This window comes from Arvicola amphibius, chromosome 14 (genome assembly GCF_903992535.2).
Source record: "Arvicola amphibius chromosome 14, mArvAmp1.2, whole genome shotgun sequence".
Lineage (NCBI taxonomy): Eukaryota > Metazoa > Chordata > Mammalia > Rodentia > Cricetidae > Arvicola > Arvicola amphibius.
The window spans coordinates 33,993,893-34,011,404 of record NC_052060.1 but is presented as its reverse complement, the minus strand read 5'-3'; the positions used below and the strand labels follow the sequence as shown (position 1 = coordinate 34,011,404).

Sequence of the window (17,512 nt, the reverse complement as noted above, 5' to 3'; positions counted from 1 at the left end):
TTGTTAATATTAATAGTTTACATCCCTTCAGATCTTCCTACAGGTTTGTTATGCTTCTGGCCAAGTGCTCACAACTTAGAAGACTGTCTTTTTTTCTGACTGTGTTCTATCTCCTTGGATCTTTCCATTTATATGTATTTCTGCTGTCAACCTTTCCCTGGCACCTTTCCCACCCTGCCTGTTAATTGCAACTATATTGACAGAGCATTTGCATTTTCTATTTTATATTCTGGTAGTAGTTGTTTAGACTTTCCCTATGCTGAGTTTCAAGATATTGTCTCATTATTTCAGTACCAATGAGTATAATATCCAACTTTTATTGATCACCTTTAACATTCCAGGCAGTTGGTTGACATAGATTATTTCTAATCCTCAGTGTAACTTGGCAAGACAGATTTTATTATCCCTTCTTTAGAGCTGAGGAAGATAAGATGCAAAGGGCTTTATTTTGGTCTTACTGAAGGTCACACAGAAAGTTAGTTCAAATTTGTAGTCTGAAGCTGGTATTACCTCTGAAACTAGATTTTGTGTGTGTATGTGTGTTATCTATATCTATATCTATCTAGAGAGTGGGAGAGAGGGGGGGTGGAGGGGAGAGAGAAGGGGTGAGAAAGTGAGAGAGAGGAAGGAGGAGGGGAGAGAGAGAAGGGGAGAGAGAGCGAGAGAGAGGGTGAGGATGGGGAGAATGTGTGTGGGGTACTGGGGGAGAGGAAAGGACAAAGAGACAGAGACCGAGACAGAGAATGCAGTTCACAGAGCCTTTCCAGGGGCAGAAGGCAGAAAACGGCTCTTGGTACTTTTATACTCTTTTCTGTAGCTATTGTTTTAATTTTAAAATTCAAGACAGGACAGGGTATTGTGCAGATCCCTTCTTATTCTGTAATATACTTGTTTCCTACATAATATAAGTAAACAGATAATAAATCAAAACAAACAGTAAGCTACTGCCTTATGCATTTAGCAATGTAGATATATTTTAATGCTGAAAAAGAAATTAAATTAAAATTACTGCAGGCAGCTTATGGTTACAGTGCCAGTCTGAAAATCTGCTCCTATGCCCTCACCAGGACAACGTGATTCGGGGTGGGGGGGATGGTACATGGTCTATATGAAGCAATATTATTTTTCATTGAGTAAGGTAGGAAGGTAAAAGATTCTCTGAAACAAAAGGCAAGACTTAAAAACAGAAGGCAATGCTAATGAAATCCCCTCCATCCAAAGAACTAAAACACAGGTTTTTGAAAACATCATGCCACCTGCTTCATTTTGAAGGGCATGTTTTCATGGGCTGGAAAACGACTTTTGTTCTCATGAGACCTCATCAGCCCAAACCTGCATTGTTTTTGTGCCTCTGGACATCTGCTTTGCTCTTCAGTTTTCCACCCTTCTCTTCCAGGTCACTGGGGAATTATCAGTTGGGAACTGGTTAGCCTCATGTGGGTCCCATGCCTGTTTCAGGTAGCCAGGCTCTATCTAGACTCTAATGGTGGAAGAATACTTCCATGAACTGTAAACTCTACCAAGTTTTTTCTTTTCTTTATTTCTCCTCAACTTGCATCTTGCTGTTCCACTCTCTCTGAAGAAGGAGTGATATAAAAACATGTTTTGAATTATTATTTTTCTCCTCCCTCCATGACAGCGTTATTTTGAAACTTCTGCCTATTACATAACCGCCTTGCACACATGTGTAAAGATCTGTTACCCAGGCTTCATTGCACAAAGGAGTGACTTCCAAGTTTCTGTCTTTCACTGTCACTTATGCCTAATACAATCCACATACACTGATGAGATATTTTAATAAGATAGGGATGTTTATTCTCAATGCTTCAATCAACAAATCCTCGTGGAGCATCTGGGGAACAGACAACAACTCAGATTCTGACTCTGTTTGTACTTTAAGAATCCTCTCTTGGTCGTATGATCCATCAGTCCCATTCCAACTGGAGTTGGTGATCTCCCATTAGTTCTGTCCCACCGTTTCCATGAGTGAACGCACCCCTCTCGTTCCTGACTTTCTCCCTCATGTTCTCGCTCCTTCTGCTCCTCATCGGGACCTTGGGAGCTCAGTCCAGTGCTCCAATGTGGGGCTCAGTCACCTTCCCCATCTGTCGCCAGCTGGAGGTTCCCTCACGGTCCTGACTTTCTTTCTCATGTTCTCCAACAGCGGGGGCTGAATGAGAAGCAAAGGACAGTGGCTCTGGGCTCTGATTGTTCTTCATGGACGGGCTCTGTGGGAGCCTTCTCAGCTTGGTCGATCACCTTCCTGGACCTGGGGGAGTTGGGAGGACCTTGGTCTTAGCATAGAGTGGGGAACCCTGATGACTCCTTGGCCTTGAGAGGGAGGGAGGGGAGGTATGGGTGGAGGGGAGGGGAGGGAAGGGGGAGAACGAGGGGAGGGAAGGGGGAGGAGGAGGGAAGGAGATGGAAATTTTTAAATATAAAAAAAAATAAACCATGAGGAAAAAAAAAAAAAAAAAGAATCCTCTCTTGGGTTCTGCAAAAGCTCGGGAAAATCCAGCCTTCCTGAGAGCATTGATCCTTAAGAACTTTCTGCACAGAGCTCCCGTGACTACTGGTGGTCTGGTTGTTCTTCAGAGTTCTCTCTTCCATGATCAAATAACAGAGGCATGCACGTACCAGTCTATGGGTTAGGGCTGGTGGGAAAATGCTTTGCTTCTGCGTGTGACTGGGGTAGATGAACATTTTAACAATGCTACTGTAAGCACAAGGTATGTCTAATTTATCCAAAACACCATTGTCTTTCTTACTATATTAGACCCATATTTATTAAAGTGAATGGTTCATAGAAAAACCCAGAAGGGGTTCATTTATTCTATGGCTTCCTTTGTTAACAAACGACTATTGTCCCTTTCACATAAACTCTATTATTATTTGCATTTTTATGAATATCCTACAGGGAATAAATAACCAACTCAAAAAATCTGGGTCTTTGAACTTTCATGAATCAGTGATTTATTACATGATTATTCATTCAGTGTAACATTCAAGTTACTAGAACTTTTTAAAAGCATACACAAGTTTCTTGTTTGTAATTAAATAGGGTGCTGAATATAGTTTATGATTACTTTAGTTCATAAAGTATGAATGTAGTGTACCTTTAATTTTTAAGGAGGTCTCTGTAAGTTATTTTCACTGCTCCTGAGGAAGTATTTCTGTGGTCAGTTTAGTGCATGACAAGAACATATCTGCAAATGATTGATGGGAAATGGAATACCCAAGACTTATGTCATCATTTCCGTTGTCACAGCCTCTGACAGCTGTGGAATCAAAATATTGGTGCTGTACTTCACTAAAAATTAAATAATTAAGATTAGGGAGAATTATTTCCATATTTGAGATACATTCCTGGGAGTATAAAAAAAAACAGTGTTGCTGATAAGTGGAAGAGATGTAGGGTATGGATATATTAGCATATAGACAACTTTTCATTGGAAAAATAATTAGAATAACTTAATTGTTAGCATATCTTTAGTTAATAAAAAGTGAAGTCTCCATCATAACTATGTTGCCCAGCTCACTAGAAAGGCTGAAACATAGACAGACCAAACCCTAAAATTATTGTTTTCCTCTTGAAGTGGGGTAATTATTCCCTGACAATCCTTTCTTTAGTCTCAGCTATACACAAGCTCAGCCTCTTGCCTTTGATGTCATAACTGCTCACTGACAGGAAGCCCATGCAGAGTCTCCCTCTCTCAGGGACAGATCATCTTCCTAACAGTATGTCTTTCTATCCCTTGTTGTTCTGTAAAAAAGGGTTTCTGGGATTATCTCATTAAACCATCTTTCTTTACATCTTTCTTCCCTTTTTCAATTTGCTGAAACAGCACCTCCAGTGGATTTCCAAGCATCTAGAAGGTTGAGATACCCCTCTATGTTATATCTATAAGGATATTTGCTGAATTGTTTGAATGAGTATAGAAAGACCAACTCCAAATGTTATGCCATGGTCTAGTGGATCAAGATGAATATAAGGTGAAGAATGGAGCTAGTTGTAATTTTTCTGTCTCCTGGCCCACCAAGCTGTGCACTGCTAGACTTCAGCATGCCTTCCCTGCCTCGATGGGCTGCTTTCAACTATGAATAGTGCGATTTATTTATTTATTGGCTAAGAAGTGATGTTATTGGACATTTTGTCATTGTGACAAGAAAAGCAACTAACAGAGGCTCACAGTCACCATGTAGCTCAGGCTGGCCTTGAATTTGTGGTGTTTCTACCTTAGCACTCCACAGTACTGAGATCACAGACATAGAATGCCACTACTGGTTCTAAGGTTTCCTTTGTTTGTTTTCTCCCTGCCCTCAGAGCGCCTTTCTCTTTATCCCAGATGAAGTCCAAGTTCCCCCAAATTTTCCAGTTTTCCCTGAGGACATCTCCCTGCGCCTAGGTTTTCCTCTTTATACAAGGAGCAACTCTGCTGCTTCTGCCATTCTCTCTATACACCTCTTTCTTGTGTATCTGTTGTGGGATTTGCATGTAAGTGGCTCTAGTACCATTAAGTTCCATGTGTGTGTGTGTGTGTGTGTGTATCAATCTATCAATCTATCTATCTATCTATCTATCTATCTATCTATCTATCTATCTATCTATCATCTATCTATCTATCTATCTATCTGGCTTGCATGTTGTACAAAATAAACATATGACTGCAATTATGAATGGTGATATTGCAAACAAATTATAAATAAGCTATAAAGTAAAGATAGTAAAAATATGAGAACGAATTTACAACACTGATTTTTTTTAAACAATAAAGAGCTATTGCAATGTGTAAATCTCATGGTGTTAAAATTTTCCTTTGTTGTGTAACTATTTCTGAAGTTTAGGTTTTGCAAATTCCCTATGAAACCATCATCGGATTCTTCTGAGCTTCAAGACAGAGCCTGTGCTAGACGGAGTCTTGTCTTTCTAAATGTAAAATCACCAAACTGTATCTGAGCAGGAAAAAGAAAGCCTGGATTTAGTCCCAGCTCATGTCTAATAAGTCAAGGGACTTTTTTTTTCACTTCCCAAGATTGGATTAAATGTCCAAAAGCTTGTTCTTTTGTTACCATCTATAACCCTGTGTCAGCATTCAGTTGTTACTTCAACAGACAAATATTAATAGCAGGGACAGTGCCGTTTTTGATTTGTTTATAACCCTTATATTCAAATCTCATTATTTCTAAATGGAAACCAATGATTTGATACCTAGCATCAACCACAGTGCTAGCCACCTGCCGTTAAAACCTGGGATTCGCTCCCCACATCTCTCTCTCTAACTCTGGAGACACTGGCAGCAGTCTAGAAGACAGTTCTTTGAGAATTTCTCTGGATACACACAGCAGGCAAGAATCCACTCCATGCGCAGATTTTGTTGATAGCGAGACTCCTGAGTGGCTGAAGGCAGATTGTGGCTGAGCTAACATGACAGCTTGAGAGCTTAAGAGCATCGATTAGAGCATGTGTGAATTTGACCTTTCCACTGCCTCCATGTTTGTGGTTCTTGTAATAGCTTTTTTTTTGTTTGTTTGTTTGTGTGTGTGTGTGTGTGTGTGTGTGTAAGAAGAAAATTATTTTATACACTCTGCAGTGATTATTCTATCAAAACAAAAAGGGATATTGTTTTATCCCTTAAAAAGGCCCACGAGTGTAATTTTAAAACTCTTACAAATTAGAGAAAAGCTGATGAGGAGCCAATGTGGGAATTACATTTTTTTGTGGGCATGGATCTACATCCTGTATCAGCCAGCTTTGGAAGAATCCTTGGCCCGTGAGGTATTTTGTAGCTGCTGATTATGCTGCCTATTGGCCGATATTCACATTGCACTTTTTAATTAGGTGACAAAGCAGTCCCACATATAGAGTACTTGGTGCTAATGAAAATTTACATAAGGAACCAAAGGAATTAAACAGACGTGAAGATTACTATTTTGCACGTTTTCTTTCTATTTGTAGTCATAAAAATGTGTGAATTGAAATGTAAAGAAAAATAGCAGCTGATTTCCCCCTACCAGTGAGGAATACTAAATAAGAAGTTATCCTCATAAATATAAAAAGGTTCCTGAATGTTTCATTTTCACAATCTGTAACAGCAACAAAAATATACTATTTGTCTATCTTAATTCTCAGTCATGAAGAGAGAGGTGTAAAATGTTCACCAGCTATTTCTGGTTTTGCTTACATGTTAAAATGAGGGTAATTTCTATTTCACTGGATTGCTATCATCGATGTGAATAGAAAGTAAATACAGCCATTGGACAGGTAACTCGGAGTCTTACATACTTTGCCATCACTTGCCAAATTTCATTTTAATATTACTTTTGACTGGTAAAGTTTATCCAGTTTTCTGCAATAAGTCAAAGGCTCAAAACATCTCATCCTCCCTCCTCCACAGTTGCACAGTGGGGAATACATAGCCATTATCCACATCCACACATAAGCATATGCACCACAAAACAGACCAATCAATAATTTTTGAAAGGTAAATATCAATATTGATGATATACAACCATTATCAGAATGTTTTTGTTGTTATTGTTGAAAGTTCAAACAGTGTTTAAGGGAACTATGTTTTTCCTAAAAGGCCTAGTAGAGCTTGGAGCCACTGAGCTGACTGATCATTTATATGTCAACAATCTAAGATAATTATTAATTTGGGTTGTTTAATGATATATTATAAATTTTGACTGTTACCTTGGTGTGTTTGTGGGACTCCTAACAGTTGAAGTTGGCATGTCTCTGACTCTTTTTAGCTGCTCTTGGGACTCTTTTCCTCATGTTGGATTGCCTTCTCCAGCCTCATTATGAGGTCTTTTGCCTTGTCTTACTATATCTTATTTTGACTTGTTTGGCTGTCATCTCTTGGAGGCCTACTCTTTTCTGAAGAGGAAACAGAGAGACGAGTGGATCTTGGGGAGAGGGGAGGTGGTTGGGGGAGGTGGAGGGGGTCAAGCAATGGGAAACTGTGATTGGGATTTATGTACGATGCAGGAATCTATTTTCAATTAAAACTTATATGTAGACACAAATATATGTAAATTTGCATGCAAAATAATTGATTTTCCTTATATTAGGCAGTGTGCTGTAAGCCCATGTGGCGGATGGCTGCTCATAATTTAACTAAAGAGGACATGATTTGAGGCAACAGTTTATTTTTAAACACAGTAAAAATCATCTGCTGGAAAAGAGAGAAAACATAGTATTTTATTCTTCATTGCGTGCCCTAGAGCTAGCTTTGCTGGATATATGTCAGATCCTCAATGAACATAGGAGGAGAGAATTCCTGGCCATGTAGACACAGCACTGTATGATGTGCTTCATGGAATAAAGGGAAGCAAACAGTCTCGAAGACAGGAAATGGGGCTGAGTTTGAAGTTCAGTTTTGCAGTAATTTCTCATTAATGATGATGCTACCTCTCTGCCAACTGCTTAGCAGGGGAACATCTGATCTGCTCTCTGCAGCCAGCTCATTGATTGGGTGGGTCGATGCAATCTGATGCATAAAGAACTGAGTAAGTGGGAGGCAGTGCTTCCTAGATAGCTGCTAAGAAGAGATAGCTTACATTTGATGCCTTCAAGCTGTGTGGCCTCACATAGAGTCAGATTAGAAGTAAAAGCCATCCTAGAACTGACAAGTCTCCCTTTTATCGATAGGCCGAACATCACTGAAATTAGACTTAGAGAAAAATGAAATGTACCAAACAGACTCTAAATCCTTATGAACACTGGCAAGAGGTTGCTCTTTCCTTTTTTATGTACTCTGTAGTATTCATATATATATACTAGGGTTTGGAGCCAGGATCTTGGGCTACAGAGACTCTTTTTCTGTTTCTGTTTTTAGCCTTCTGAGCTGTCCAGTGCTGCTCATTTTTACAACTAGCTAGCTAGTACTATTCATATCATATGGAAGTCGAGAAGCATTTGCTTGGTCAAATCCCCAATAATAAAACACCATCCTTATTGCCAAGTTTCCAAATTAATTGAACAAGCAAGCAAAATAAAACTACAAATCTAAACACTTAAATTTTAAGAGATACAAAACAATATTGAAGAAAATATGACAATTGGAAAGGGGAATAATTTGTATTAAATATACATTTTAATATGCCCTAACATATTTATCTGATTTATTTAATATAATAATTTTTAATGATTTCCTAACACAAATTATACAGTAACACATTGCTAATGTTTATCCTCCCCATTGAGAGAAGGTGTAATGTTACCTGCCAGAGAGGGTCTTTCTGCTCTGGGAAGAGCTCAAAGTACTTGTGGGCCAGTTGTACTGGAGGCAAAGTCTGCAGTTTCAAGTTGGTCCAGCTGTGCACAAAGTTGGCCAAGTTCACAAAGGTGTATAAGCCTAGACGGTCGTTCCCATAGTTAGACAGATGTGTCATGAAGATGCTGATCTGAAAGAGAAATGAAAACAGCCACTCCATATCGTAAGTTTGCCCTTCAAAAGTGGCAGTAGATGGCTCAGGAGACAAGTCACTTCACTTCAGAATAGTAAGGGAGGTGCAGACAGATGTATTTTGGGGGAGGGAATCCACATAACTTTTTTTCTAAATTACCACTTTAAATTCCTGTTAAAATTAAGACTGAATTAGAGATTTGGCATGAGTTCATTTCTAACCAGAAGTATAGTGCCCATTTCAATAACAGTTTTGCCCTTCTGTGAAGTCAATATCGTGAAACCCCAAATCAAATAATTTCTGGAAGACTCAGGAACCAAAACTAAGTTGCTTTTAAAGGATAGCAACTGTTCCACTTATTTCCTGATGCAGATGCATTCTGATGGAATTAGGTTGGAGTAAACGTGTTTCTTTGTGTTATAATGAGGCTTTTATTTGTTTCTTCACTGAAATGAAGGGTAAAGCAATGATAAGTCTTTGAGGAGATGGGTAAGTAATTGAAACATTGCACATTGTACATATAGAAATGTTGTAGGGTGGCATACTAATATATGCAGTTTTTATGTTGTGATGGATGCATTAAAAGTAAATTTAGTTTAAAACCCAGTTTTGCCAAAGTATTCTTTTTGCATTAGCCCAAAGCTATCGTACTCATTAATCTTTTACAACTTTTCAGACCTCTTTGTGAGCTCTAAAATATTCTGCAACTCCATGTGCCACAGACAAGGGGAAAGTTACACAGTTCTTGAAAGACCATACAAAAATTTGCATGGTGTTAAATATATAACCTCATGTGCAGTCCATCAGGCATTGCAGTGGTAACTCAAACGCTAAATAAAAGGAAAACTGCACATTACTGATCTAAGCTGCAGAGATTATTATGCAAGTCTGAAAAGGAATCAATCATTTTCTAACAACAATAACTTATACTTGTTTTAGTTCTCATATCATTTTCGAACATGTGCATTTTAAACTCTAAATAAGTTTTACTGTTAGTTATATCTGTAAGTATTTCAGAGTAACCAAAATATTCTAATCTCAAGCTTTGTTAAGTTCATTTTAAAGTATCAGTTCCATAGTGCTGCAAGGAATAGTGTTAGAACACGTATCCGAAATTGAGCGGTAAGCAAATACAGAGTAAAAGCCAAGAATCTGTGACTAGTGTTTTATGTAGATGCTCAGTTTCTCTTCCTTCAGAGATGTTATCACTTGGTGTGGTTGTTCTTGTTATTTGGGAATAAATAACAAAATTAGAAACACAGCAATTATTCCAAAACCATTTTCATTGCAGCATCTGTAGGGATAGCAGTCCTCATAATACAAGCCCATTCTTCCCAGGATCGAATAATTTTACTGAACAACTGTAAATGTCCAGAAAGGAAGTCTTTTATCTTAAAAGTCTAAGAGCATTGTCTTGCACTATGAAGATAATGTTACATTCTGTCAGAAATTATAATTTCAAGAATGAGTTTCATAATTTGAAGGACTTTCACTTTGTAAAAGATGTTATCTTTCTGTCTGTCATATTAGGACACTGAAAAAGTCCCCGAAGACAGTTAATTAAGATTACCTTCCGGGCCTCACCATCACACGAAATTAAAAAAAAAAAAATGAGAGGATGAGAATTTGGCCTCTTGATCTTAGTGCCTCCAAATTATAAGGTATCGCAAATTATACAGAACTCACCTGTGGTAGGTATGAATCTAAACCTCTCACATATATGAAATCATTAAATCCTTGTCATGCTCTTACAAGGTAGGTAGTTTTATAAACTTCACAGATGGAGAACTGGAATACAAGAGTAGTTAAGTAATTTGTCTAAGTCTCTATTGAGGAAAGTGAAGAATAGGAACTGAATTCCCAAACCCAACAGCAAGCTGTGGACATGCACCTTCTCTTTAGCATTTTTTTATGCATTGAATTTAACATCATCATTTAAAAAGAAAGGAAGGAAGGAAGGAAGGAAAGAAGGAAGGAAGGAAGGAAGGAAGGAAGGGAAGAAAGAAAGAAGAAAGAGAAGAAAGGAAGAAGAAAAGTTCTGGAGAAGATGTTTTGGGAAAAAAAACATGTATTATTTTGAGAACCCACGTGTTTTTCTTTCTTCTTGAAATAGAATGACAAAAGATAACTTACTTAAGGCTTATTTTCAGTACTAGATGTTGAACCTAGGGCCTTAGTTCTGCTACTGATTCATATCCCTAATCTCTTTTTTTTTTTATTTTTTATTTTTGTTTTGACACTGGGTCCTAATAAGTTTCCTAGATTTGCCTGGAACACACTTTTCTAGGTTGGCTTTTTTTTATTAATTTATTTTATTTTATGTGTATAGTGTTTTGCATGCATGTATGTCTATGTGCTGCACCCATGTCTGGTGCCAATGGATGACAGAAGAGGATATTGGATTCCATGGAACTGAAGCTACAGATGGTTTTGATAAATCATGCAGATGCTGAGGTCCTCTGCAAGAGCAATAAGTTCTCTTAACTGTGGAATCATCTCTCCTAAGCTGCCTTTGAATCTGCATTTCCCTTCTCTCAACCTACTGAGTACCTGTGATCATAACCCTACTTATTTCTGGAATCTTAGATGCAAGGCATTTAAGACAATGAACCGAGTGTTACATAAAATAAACATATAAAGATAATAGTATTGCTTTCATATTCTTTTCCATTTCTCCTTCTCTGGGGTTTCAAAGATTTATACTCTAAAGGTCCAAAGAAGGGATATTTACAAGAATGTAATTTGCATAATGACTTTATATAATTTACGTAGAAATTTAAAATAAATTACTAAAGCATCAGTTGGCACTTTTTTTAACCCTAAATACATTTGATATTATTTGAAAAAGATTGGGTGCTTGTTCCACTGATTTGTTCATTTACCAATCTCTCAGTATTACACCCTTATCTCAAGTAGAAAGAGAATTTACTGCAGGCCCCTACTGTGGGAGTTTCCATCTGTAGTCAGACTTCCTCTAAGTAAGATTACTGTCAATCACAACTGCCATTAAGAAATAAGAAAGTGCAGGTGTTGTCCCTCAGAAAAATTATGTTTTCCCATGACTAAAATCAGTATGAAAAGGAGACACAGGCCGAACACCCCAAATAATAACTTAAAACCCTAGAAATCTGCAACCTGCCTCTTTCACTGTTACTTCAAGATGGAATTTTAAGCACCTATCAGTAGTCTGAGAAAAATACAAAGAAAAATCAACTTTGGAACTACAGTAAGGTTTATTTTTATAACACAGTTAAATGTATATTATCATTTCATTTGGATATTATGATGGTAACGTCAGGGACATTTACAACACACCAGTTCTAAACAGTTTATCGAGGATTTATGTAGGCCAAGCTTTGATTCCCTGAGGAAGCACAAGACTTAGTCCTGGGGAACTGAAAAACCCAGCGTTTATAAGTAGAGGTGTTCCGTATGCTGTCCTAAGCCAAGGCTGGCCGCTGCACTAAAACATCTCATCGTTGTATGTATGAGCAAGCAGTCAGCCGCCATGGCTGCAGTGACTGTCATAAGGGGCACTGTGTGCACATGCTTTGCTGGTTAAGAGCAAATTAGTGCTGGTATTATGGTCAATTGACTGCACTTTAAGAAAAACAGTTTTGCAAGCACAGCTTAGCTGTGCGTATCTGGCCTGCTAAAAGCGACTTTTGTGCAGACGGAGCACTTTAGCTGTAGCATTTCTGGACAAATAGCTTATTTAAGAGGGATAAAATGTTCAAGAAGTGTGGGCAGAAAACAAATTAAGACTGTGGCTAGAGGCCTAAAGGAGGTAAGTCAAGGGATATGCAAGACGAGATAACAGCCAATAATGAATTTTCTGACTTACCATATGTTGCTACTGTTCGTTACGTGACAGTGATGGCTCCTCTGCTCCTCATCCCCTTCCATTACTCATTTTGGTCACTATTTCCTTTGTACATACTAAGAATACCCTGGCTTAGTATTACCCACGGGATTCCTGAGACTATGTGTGACTGAGTCGTCACACGCGCACTCTGGACCCTGAAATATGGTAGCATAGAGCTCTGAACTGTCTTAGAAAAATTCTTCATGAGGATACACAGTGGATTATTTTGAGAGTGAGGTTCAGGTGCTAACATCCTTAGACCTCTTGGAGCCGGACTTCCAGAGGTCAGGAGGTCAAGGTGGTTGTGTTTCTCTGATTAAGCACGCCTCCGGCCCGCCTTCATCTTGCCTTAACACTCAAGTATCCCAGCTCAATTATAACAAAACCAAAAAACCAAGTTGAAATACTTCCTTGTCTCCATTGTAGTGATATAAAAGCAAGTTCATAGCCTCTGTTGTAGGCTGCTAATTCATTAGAAACTGAAAGCTTTCTTCTGGGCTGAGGGCCAGAGAGACAGTATGTATCAGAGACTATTATCCACAGAAGAAATTTATTAGCAATGCCTCTTCTAGTTCCAGGTCTGTGCACGCTTGTAATCCCACTTCTAAAAACTGAGGCAAGAATGCAAGCTCCAAACCATACTGGTCTGCATAATGGTTTTTAGTCTCTGCCTAAAAACAAACAAGAAGAGGTCTTAAAGATTTTAATGTGCCATACGTATACTTCATTACAGGAAAATGAGTGACTATAATTGAACTCTATTTATAACCTCTGATTGAGTAGAAAAGTGATGTTGTGGTAACAAAATGGGATACTTAATGACCCCATGACCCCATACTACTCGCCAGCCACAGGATCTCACTGGGCAAACTTAAGATTGGCCTTGAACTCTTCATCTTCTGGTCTCAGTCTTCTCAATCCTGAGGTTATAGACATGCACCATGGCATCTTGTTTAATTGGTTGCTTTTTTATAGCATTTCCCTCTGTGTTGTAAAGTTTCTCTTTTCCAAAGTGTAGAAAGAAGAGAAGGGAAGATAATAAAACAGAAATGAAATACCCCATCTTATCTACACAGCAAGGCAGCCACATTTTCTGGGTTGATTTAGAATATTTTCTGAGTCAATACTATAAAAGTTCCCACGCTTTTTCAGCATGTATGGCAAATACAGCACGACTGAAAATTGTGTGATTGTGAATATTAATAGCCAGAAAAAAATCACAGTCTCATAATTTGGAATTTAGGGCCACCTTTTATGGAACACGTTTTTAATTAAAATATAATTTAAATATTTGAGTCTTTAGTTATGAGTTCTACACTGACTTTAAAAATAAACCGTCTGTAAAGTATATCTTTCATAGGAATAAAAGAATAGCTCTGCAGACAGAGAGACATAAAATTCGCTTGAGGGAGCTTGTGCTGTGTTCACACAGGAATGTTCAAGATAAGCATTAAGTATTAGCAGACAGTTTCTACTTTTGTCCCTGGGCTCTGACAGCATGCCCTTTTTTTTCCAGAATGAGTCCATTGTGTTTAAAAATATGTCCATTAGCTGGTTAAATTATTGATTAGGCTTTTAGTTCTCCTAAGATGTGGAGATGGATGGGTTGCAGGGAAAGAATTCTGATGGCTCATCTCATGGGCTTTGGCATTGAACTCATAATTGTCGTAAAAAGGGTAATTTAGATTTTTCTTTTATTCTAAATGTAGGCTGTAACCACACAAAGATAGTTACCATAACGTTATGCTTAGCCCTGCCAATTTGAATGTAATGCTGCCTCATTTAAGCCCAGTGACATGATTTCTGGTCATTATTGCAGGCACTCATACCTCTTTAGTTTGAAGCAATTAATGTCTCAGTAAAAGTACGCATCTATAAAACCACCCAAAGTCACAAAAGTTTGCCAAACCCTAGAATTATATTGTTCCATTACTCCACATAAAGATTGGCAGAACCTTGAGGTTCACTACTTAGAATTAATAGTGTGCTTGTCTTAAATGAAACAAACATCGCAATAGTTGGCTACTGTCTTATCTTTTCTTAATGCGTTATACTAGAGGACAGTAATGTTAATTTACTAAGAAACTCTACTAAGTGGTTTTATGTTCAGTTTTCTTTTGTGTGTCCAATTGTTTGAATAAGAAACTATCCTCTTCTAGAGAGAAGGAAGCAAGAACAAAGAGGCTTAGTGGCCTGCCTGAAGTCACATGGAAAGTGCCAGCCAATCCAGTGAACAAGTCCATTGCACACTTAAAAACTTGTGAGATGGGTAGCTATCGTGCCAAATATTCAAATCAAGGCAAAGTAAACGAAAGACAACAAGAGCCGGTGGGCCAAGAATCAGTTTTCTTTTCTATGCTGTATATCTATCAGAACTTGCCAATAGTTTGTTGAAATATCTTGGATTTGGGGGGTTTCTGTTTGTATCATTATGATGGTCTCAGTAATTTATCTGTAGCAACTAACAATATACCAACTGTGAATTTTTCATAAATTTCATTCATGTAGAATTTCACTTACATATCTTCAGGAGTGAGGGCAATTAAAGCTTCTATATTTGCATCTGAATGCTCACACACCTTTCAGTTTAGTTCTGGTTCTAAACATTTCAAGATAATAAATACTGAGGTTGAAAGTCTTTATTTCCTGTAATAAGATTTTACATCATCTGCACCTCAAACTGACACCAAGGTTATAGAATGGGAAAGCAATTCCCGTCTTCTAGGCTCCAAGAAACATTGCTATGATTTCGACAAACTTTGCAAGGTAGGTTAGCTGAAAGTGACTCTTTAAAGGAGAAAGGTGACAAGCAGAAAAAGGGCAGAAAGAGAAAGTAGAAAGATGAGGAAGCCAGAGAGGAAATAAAGTGAAGGAAAATTTTAGAATCAGATGTGCTGATCCGGTAGAAAAATAGGCTTTTGAAAGTGGCTTTATGTCTTTAACTCTCCACTCAGAATTAACTTCAGTTATTGATCTTACTCAGGCTGCTTCCCTTACCAGAGGGTTTTTTTTGTTCCATGTGACTTTCATTGTGGTTTCATATAAGATGTGCAATACCACAACCATTCATATTTAATCAGTACTCCTAGCTGATGTTTTAACATTCCATACCCTTGACTCTTCAAAGGAAGTCTCTGCTTGGGTAGGGGAAAACTAAGCATTTTTAATTAGGGACCTATTTAATGAAGAGAAAGATGTATCCATATCATTTTTATTTATATTAATAGTAGAAATCCTAATGTATACAAAAATGACCTTGCGCCAATGTAATAATCCATTTACATTGTTTTGGTAAGCAGCAATGGGAGGTTAAAGACTTGAATCTGGACCAAAAAACCTGGCTGTGTGACACTGGCACTCCAAACGACAGGTTTCCTATTAGTTAAATGAAAACAATAGCTTAGCTTTCAGGTATATTCTGATACTTAAACAACTTGTGGTGTGTCAAAACAATTTATAAATGGAAAACATTGCATGGAAGACATTAAAACAAACATGTTCAACTAAAGTAAATTTAGAATATAGTAATACTCTATGTAGGTGGATTTCTTTCAGAGGTTATAATTACCTGCAGTCAACCACATGGTAAGAAAATACTAAATAGAAACAAATAATTTGTGATTTTTAAAATAATATTTGTTAAAAATTTATTGTCGGTTGTTCTATTTTATTATTAATGTCTTAATGTGTCTAGTTTAGTAATACATTTTATTATAGATAAATATGTACAGAAAGCAATATGTCGTATGATGATCCAGGGCTGGTAGAATGTACCTCCAAGGATGAAAGGAAGCTTCTGTCGTAGCTATTGTATCAAACCTATCTAAATTATTTGAATTATATTTCCTAGATAGTTGCTTTTGGATCTGCAATTATTTGGGCACATCATGACTTCCAGCAATTAGCATGACTTCTACTTACAAGAGGAAATATTAAATATTTGTGTACCAGTGTGATTTGGCTAAGTTAGATCCCTAGCACACAAAACTATTCAGTTTTCGAGGTGTTGTGAATAAATTCAAGTTCTATCCACCAGACTCACTGGGGATGGGTGTAGTTAAAAATCAATATAGGAGGAGATGGTTAAATGGAACTTCTGTTTCATTTTCAAAAGCACCATGAGTGCATTTTGGAGGCAGACAGGATTCAGAAGTAGCATAATGAGCTGGATTCCTGCTTTCTCTCGGGGACTGTGGCATGTATTTGTTTGGTCCTTCATAGTCTGCTCCTGCCCTCTCATATGAGTAGCGACGTTCTTTGAATAAGAGGACTCTGCTGCTGTCGACCGCTGTTGTAGCCTCACTTCTAAAACACAGGAACATGCTAGGTGTGCAACAACAACGTATTGAGTGGATAAATGTCTCCTTGGTAACACACACTCACTTCTTTGCCAGCCGCAAATGTGGGATAACTTAATTGCTTTCCAATTATTCCTCCAACTCTAAGAACATGCGGGAGAAAACAAAACATTTTATCCCACAACCCTGAAAACAGCTGGTATTTAATAGGACAGAATGAATTGCTAAACTACATTTTTTATTTGTGTTTTCCATTTCTGTGATCAGACTAAATGCAGCAGAAGTTCCATTCTGCATTTGATTATTTACCAGCCTTCCAGTTTTTCAGTCATAATATTTGGCTAGTGAATTATTAACAAATCAGAAATGTTTTGATTCTGGACTGACTAGCGTGTAAACACTGATCTTCCTGAATAGAGGAGCTGGGCAGCAGTAAACAGGGCAGCTGTTCTAACAGAGAACAGAAGGCTCCTGATGGATCTCAGCAAGCAGGACCTCTACTTCTCATTTCTCTTCTAAGTTAATAGAGGCTTAAGTCATTAAAAGGCAGCATGTTTGCAACTGAATCACTATGCTATACATTTGTGTTTTGTTTTTCTTTATTAGGCAAATAGGAACTGAGATTTTAGGTGTCAGGATTTTGAACAAAGGTCTCTGAGTTTTGCACACGGAAAGGCTGCCACTGTTGCTTCCCATCTGAGCTACTGGAATTACTTGTTTATGTGCCCATATGTTTGTTTTTCCCCAAAGATCAAATTTTCTTTCTATCAATATTGCAATGATGCCACATAAAAATCACCAAAGGGCAAATGTACTAGCCTGGGAATGATGCTTGCTAATGTAGACACTGGGTGGAGAACGTATTCCCATTTGCAACCACTCTAAATTTCTCAAAGGACACAGAATAGAGTTGAGCTGCATTTGGTTAAATAAAAAC

The 17,512-nt window shown here is 37.8% G+C and overlaps 1 protein-coding gene across 1 annotated transcript in view; it reads right to left on the bottom strand.

Moving 5' to 3' along the window:
• Positions 1-17,512, bottom strand: part of Ndst4 (N-deacetylase and N-sulfotransferase 4) — a 233,409-nt gene that overhangs the window by 35,327 nt on the left and 180,570 nt on the right. Inside the window, exon 6 of the mRNA XM_038311564.1 lies at positions 8,227-8,409. Within this exon, the coding sequence (XP_038167492.1) occupies positions 8,227-8,409 (183 nt within the window). The remainder of the gene's footprint in view (positions 1-8,226; positions 8,410-17,512) is intronic.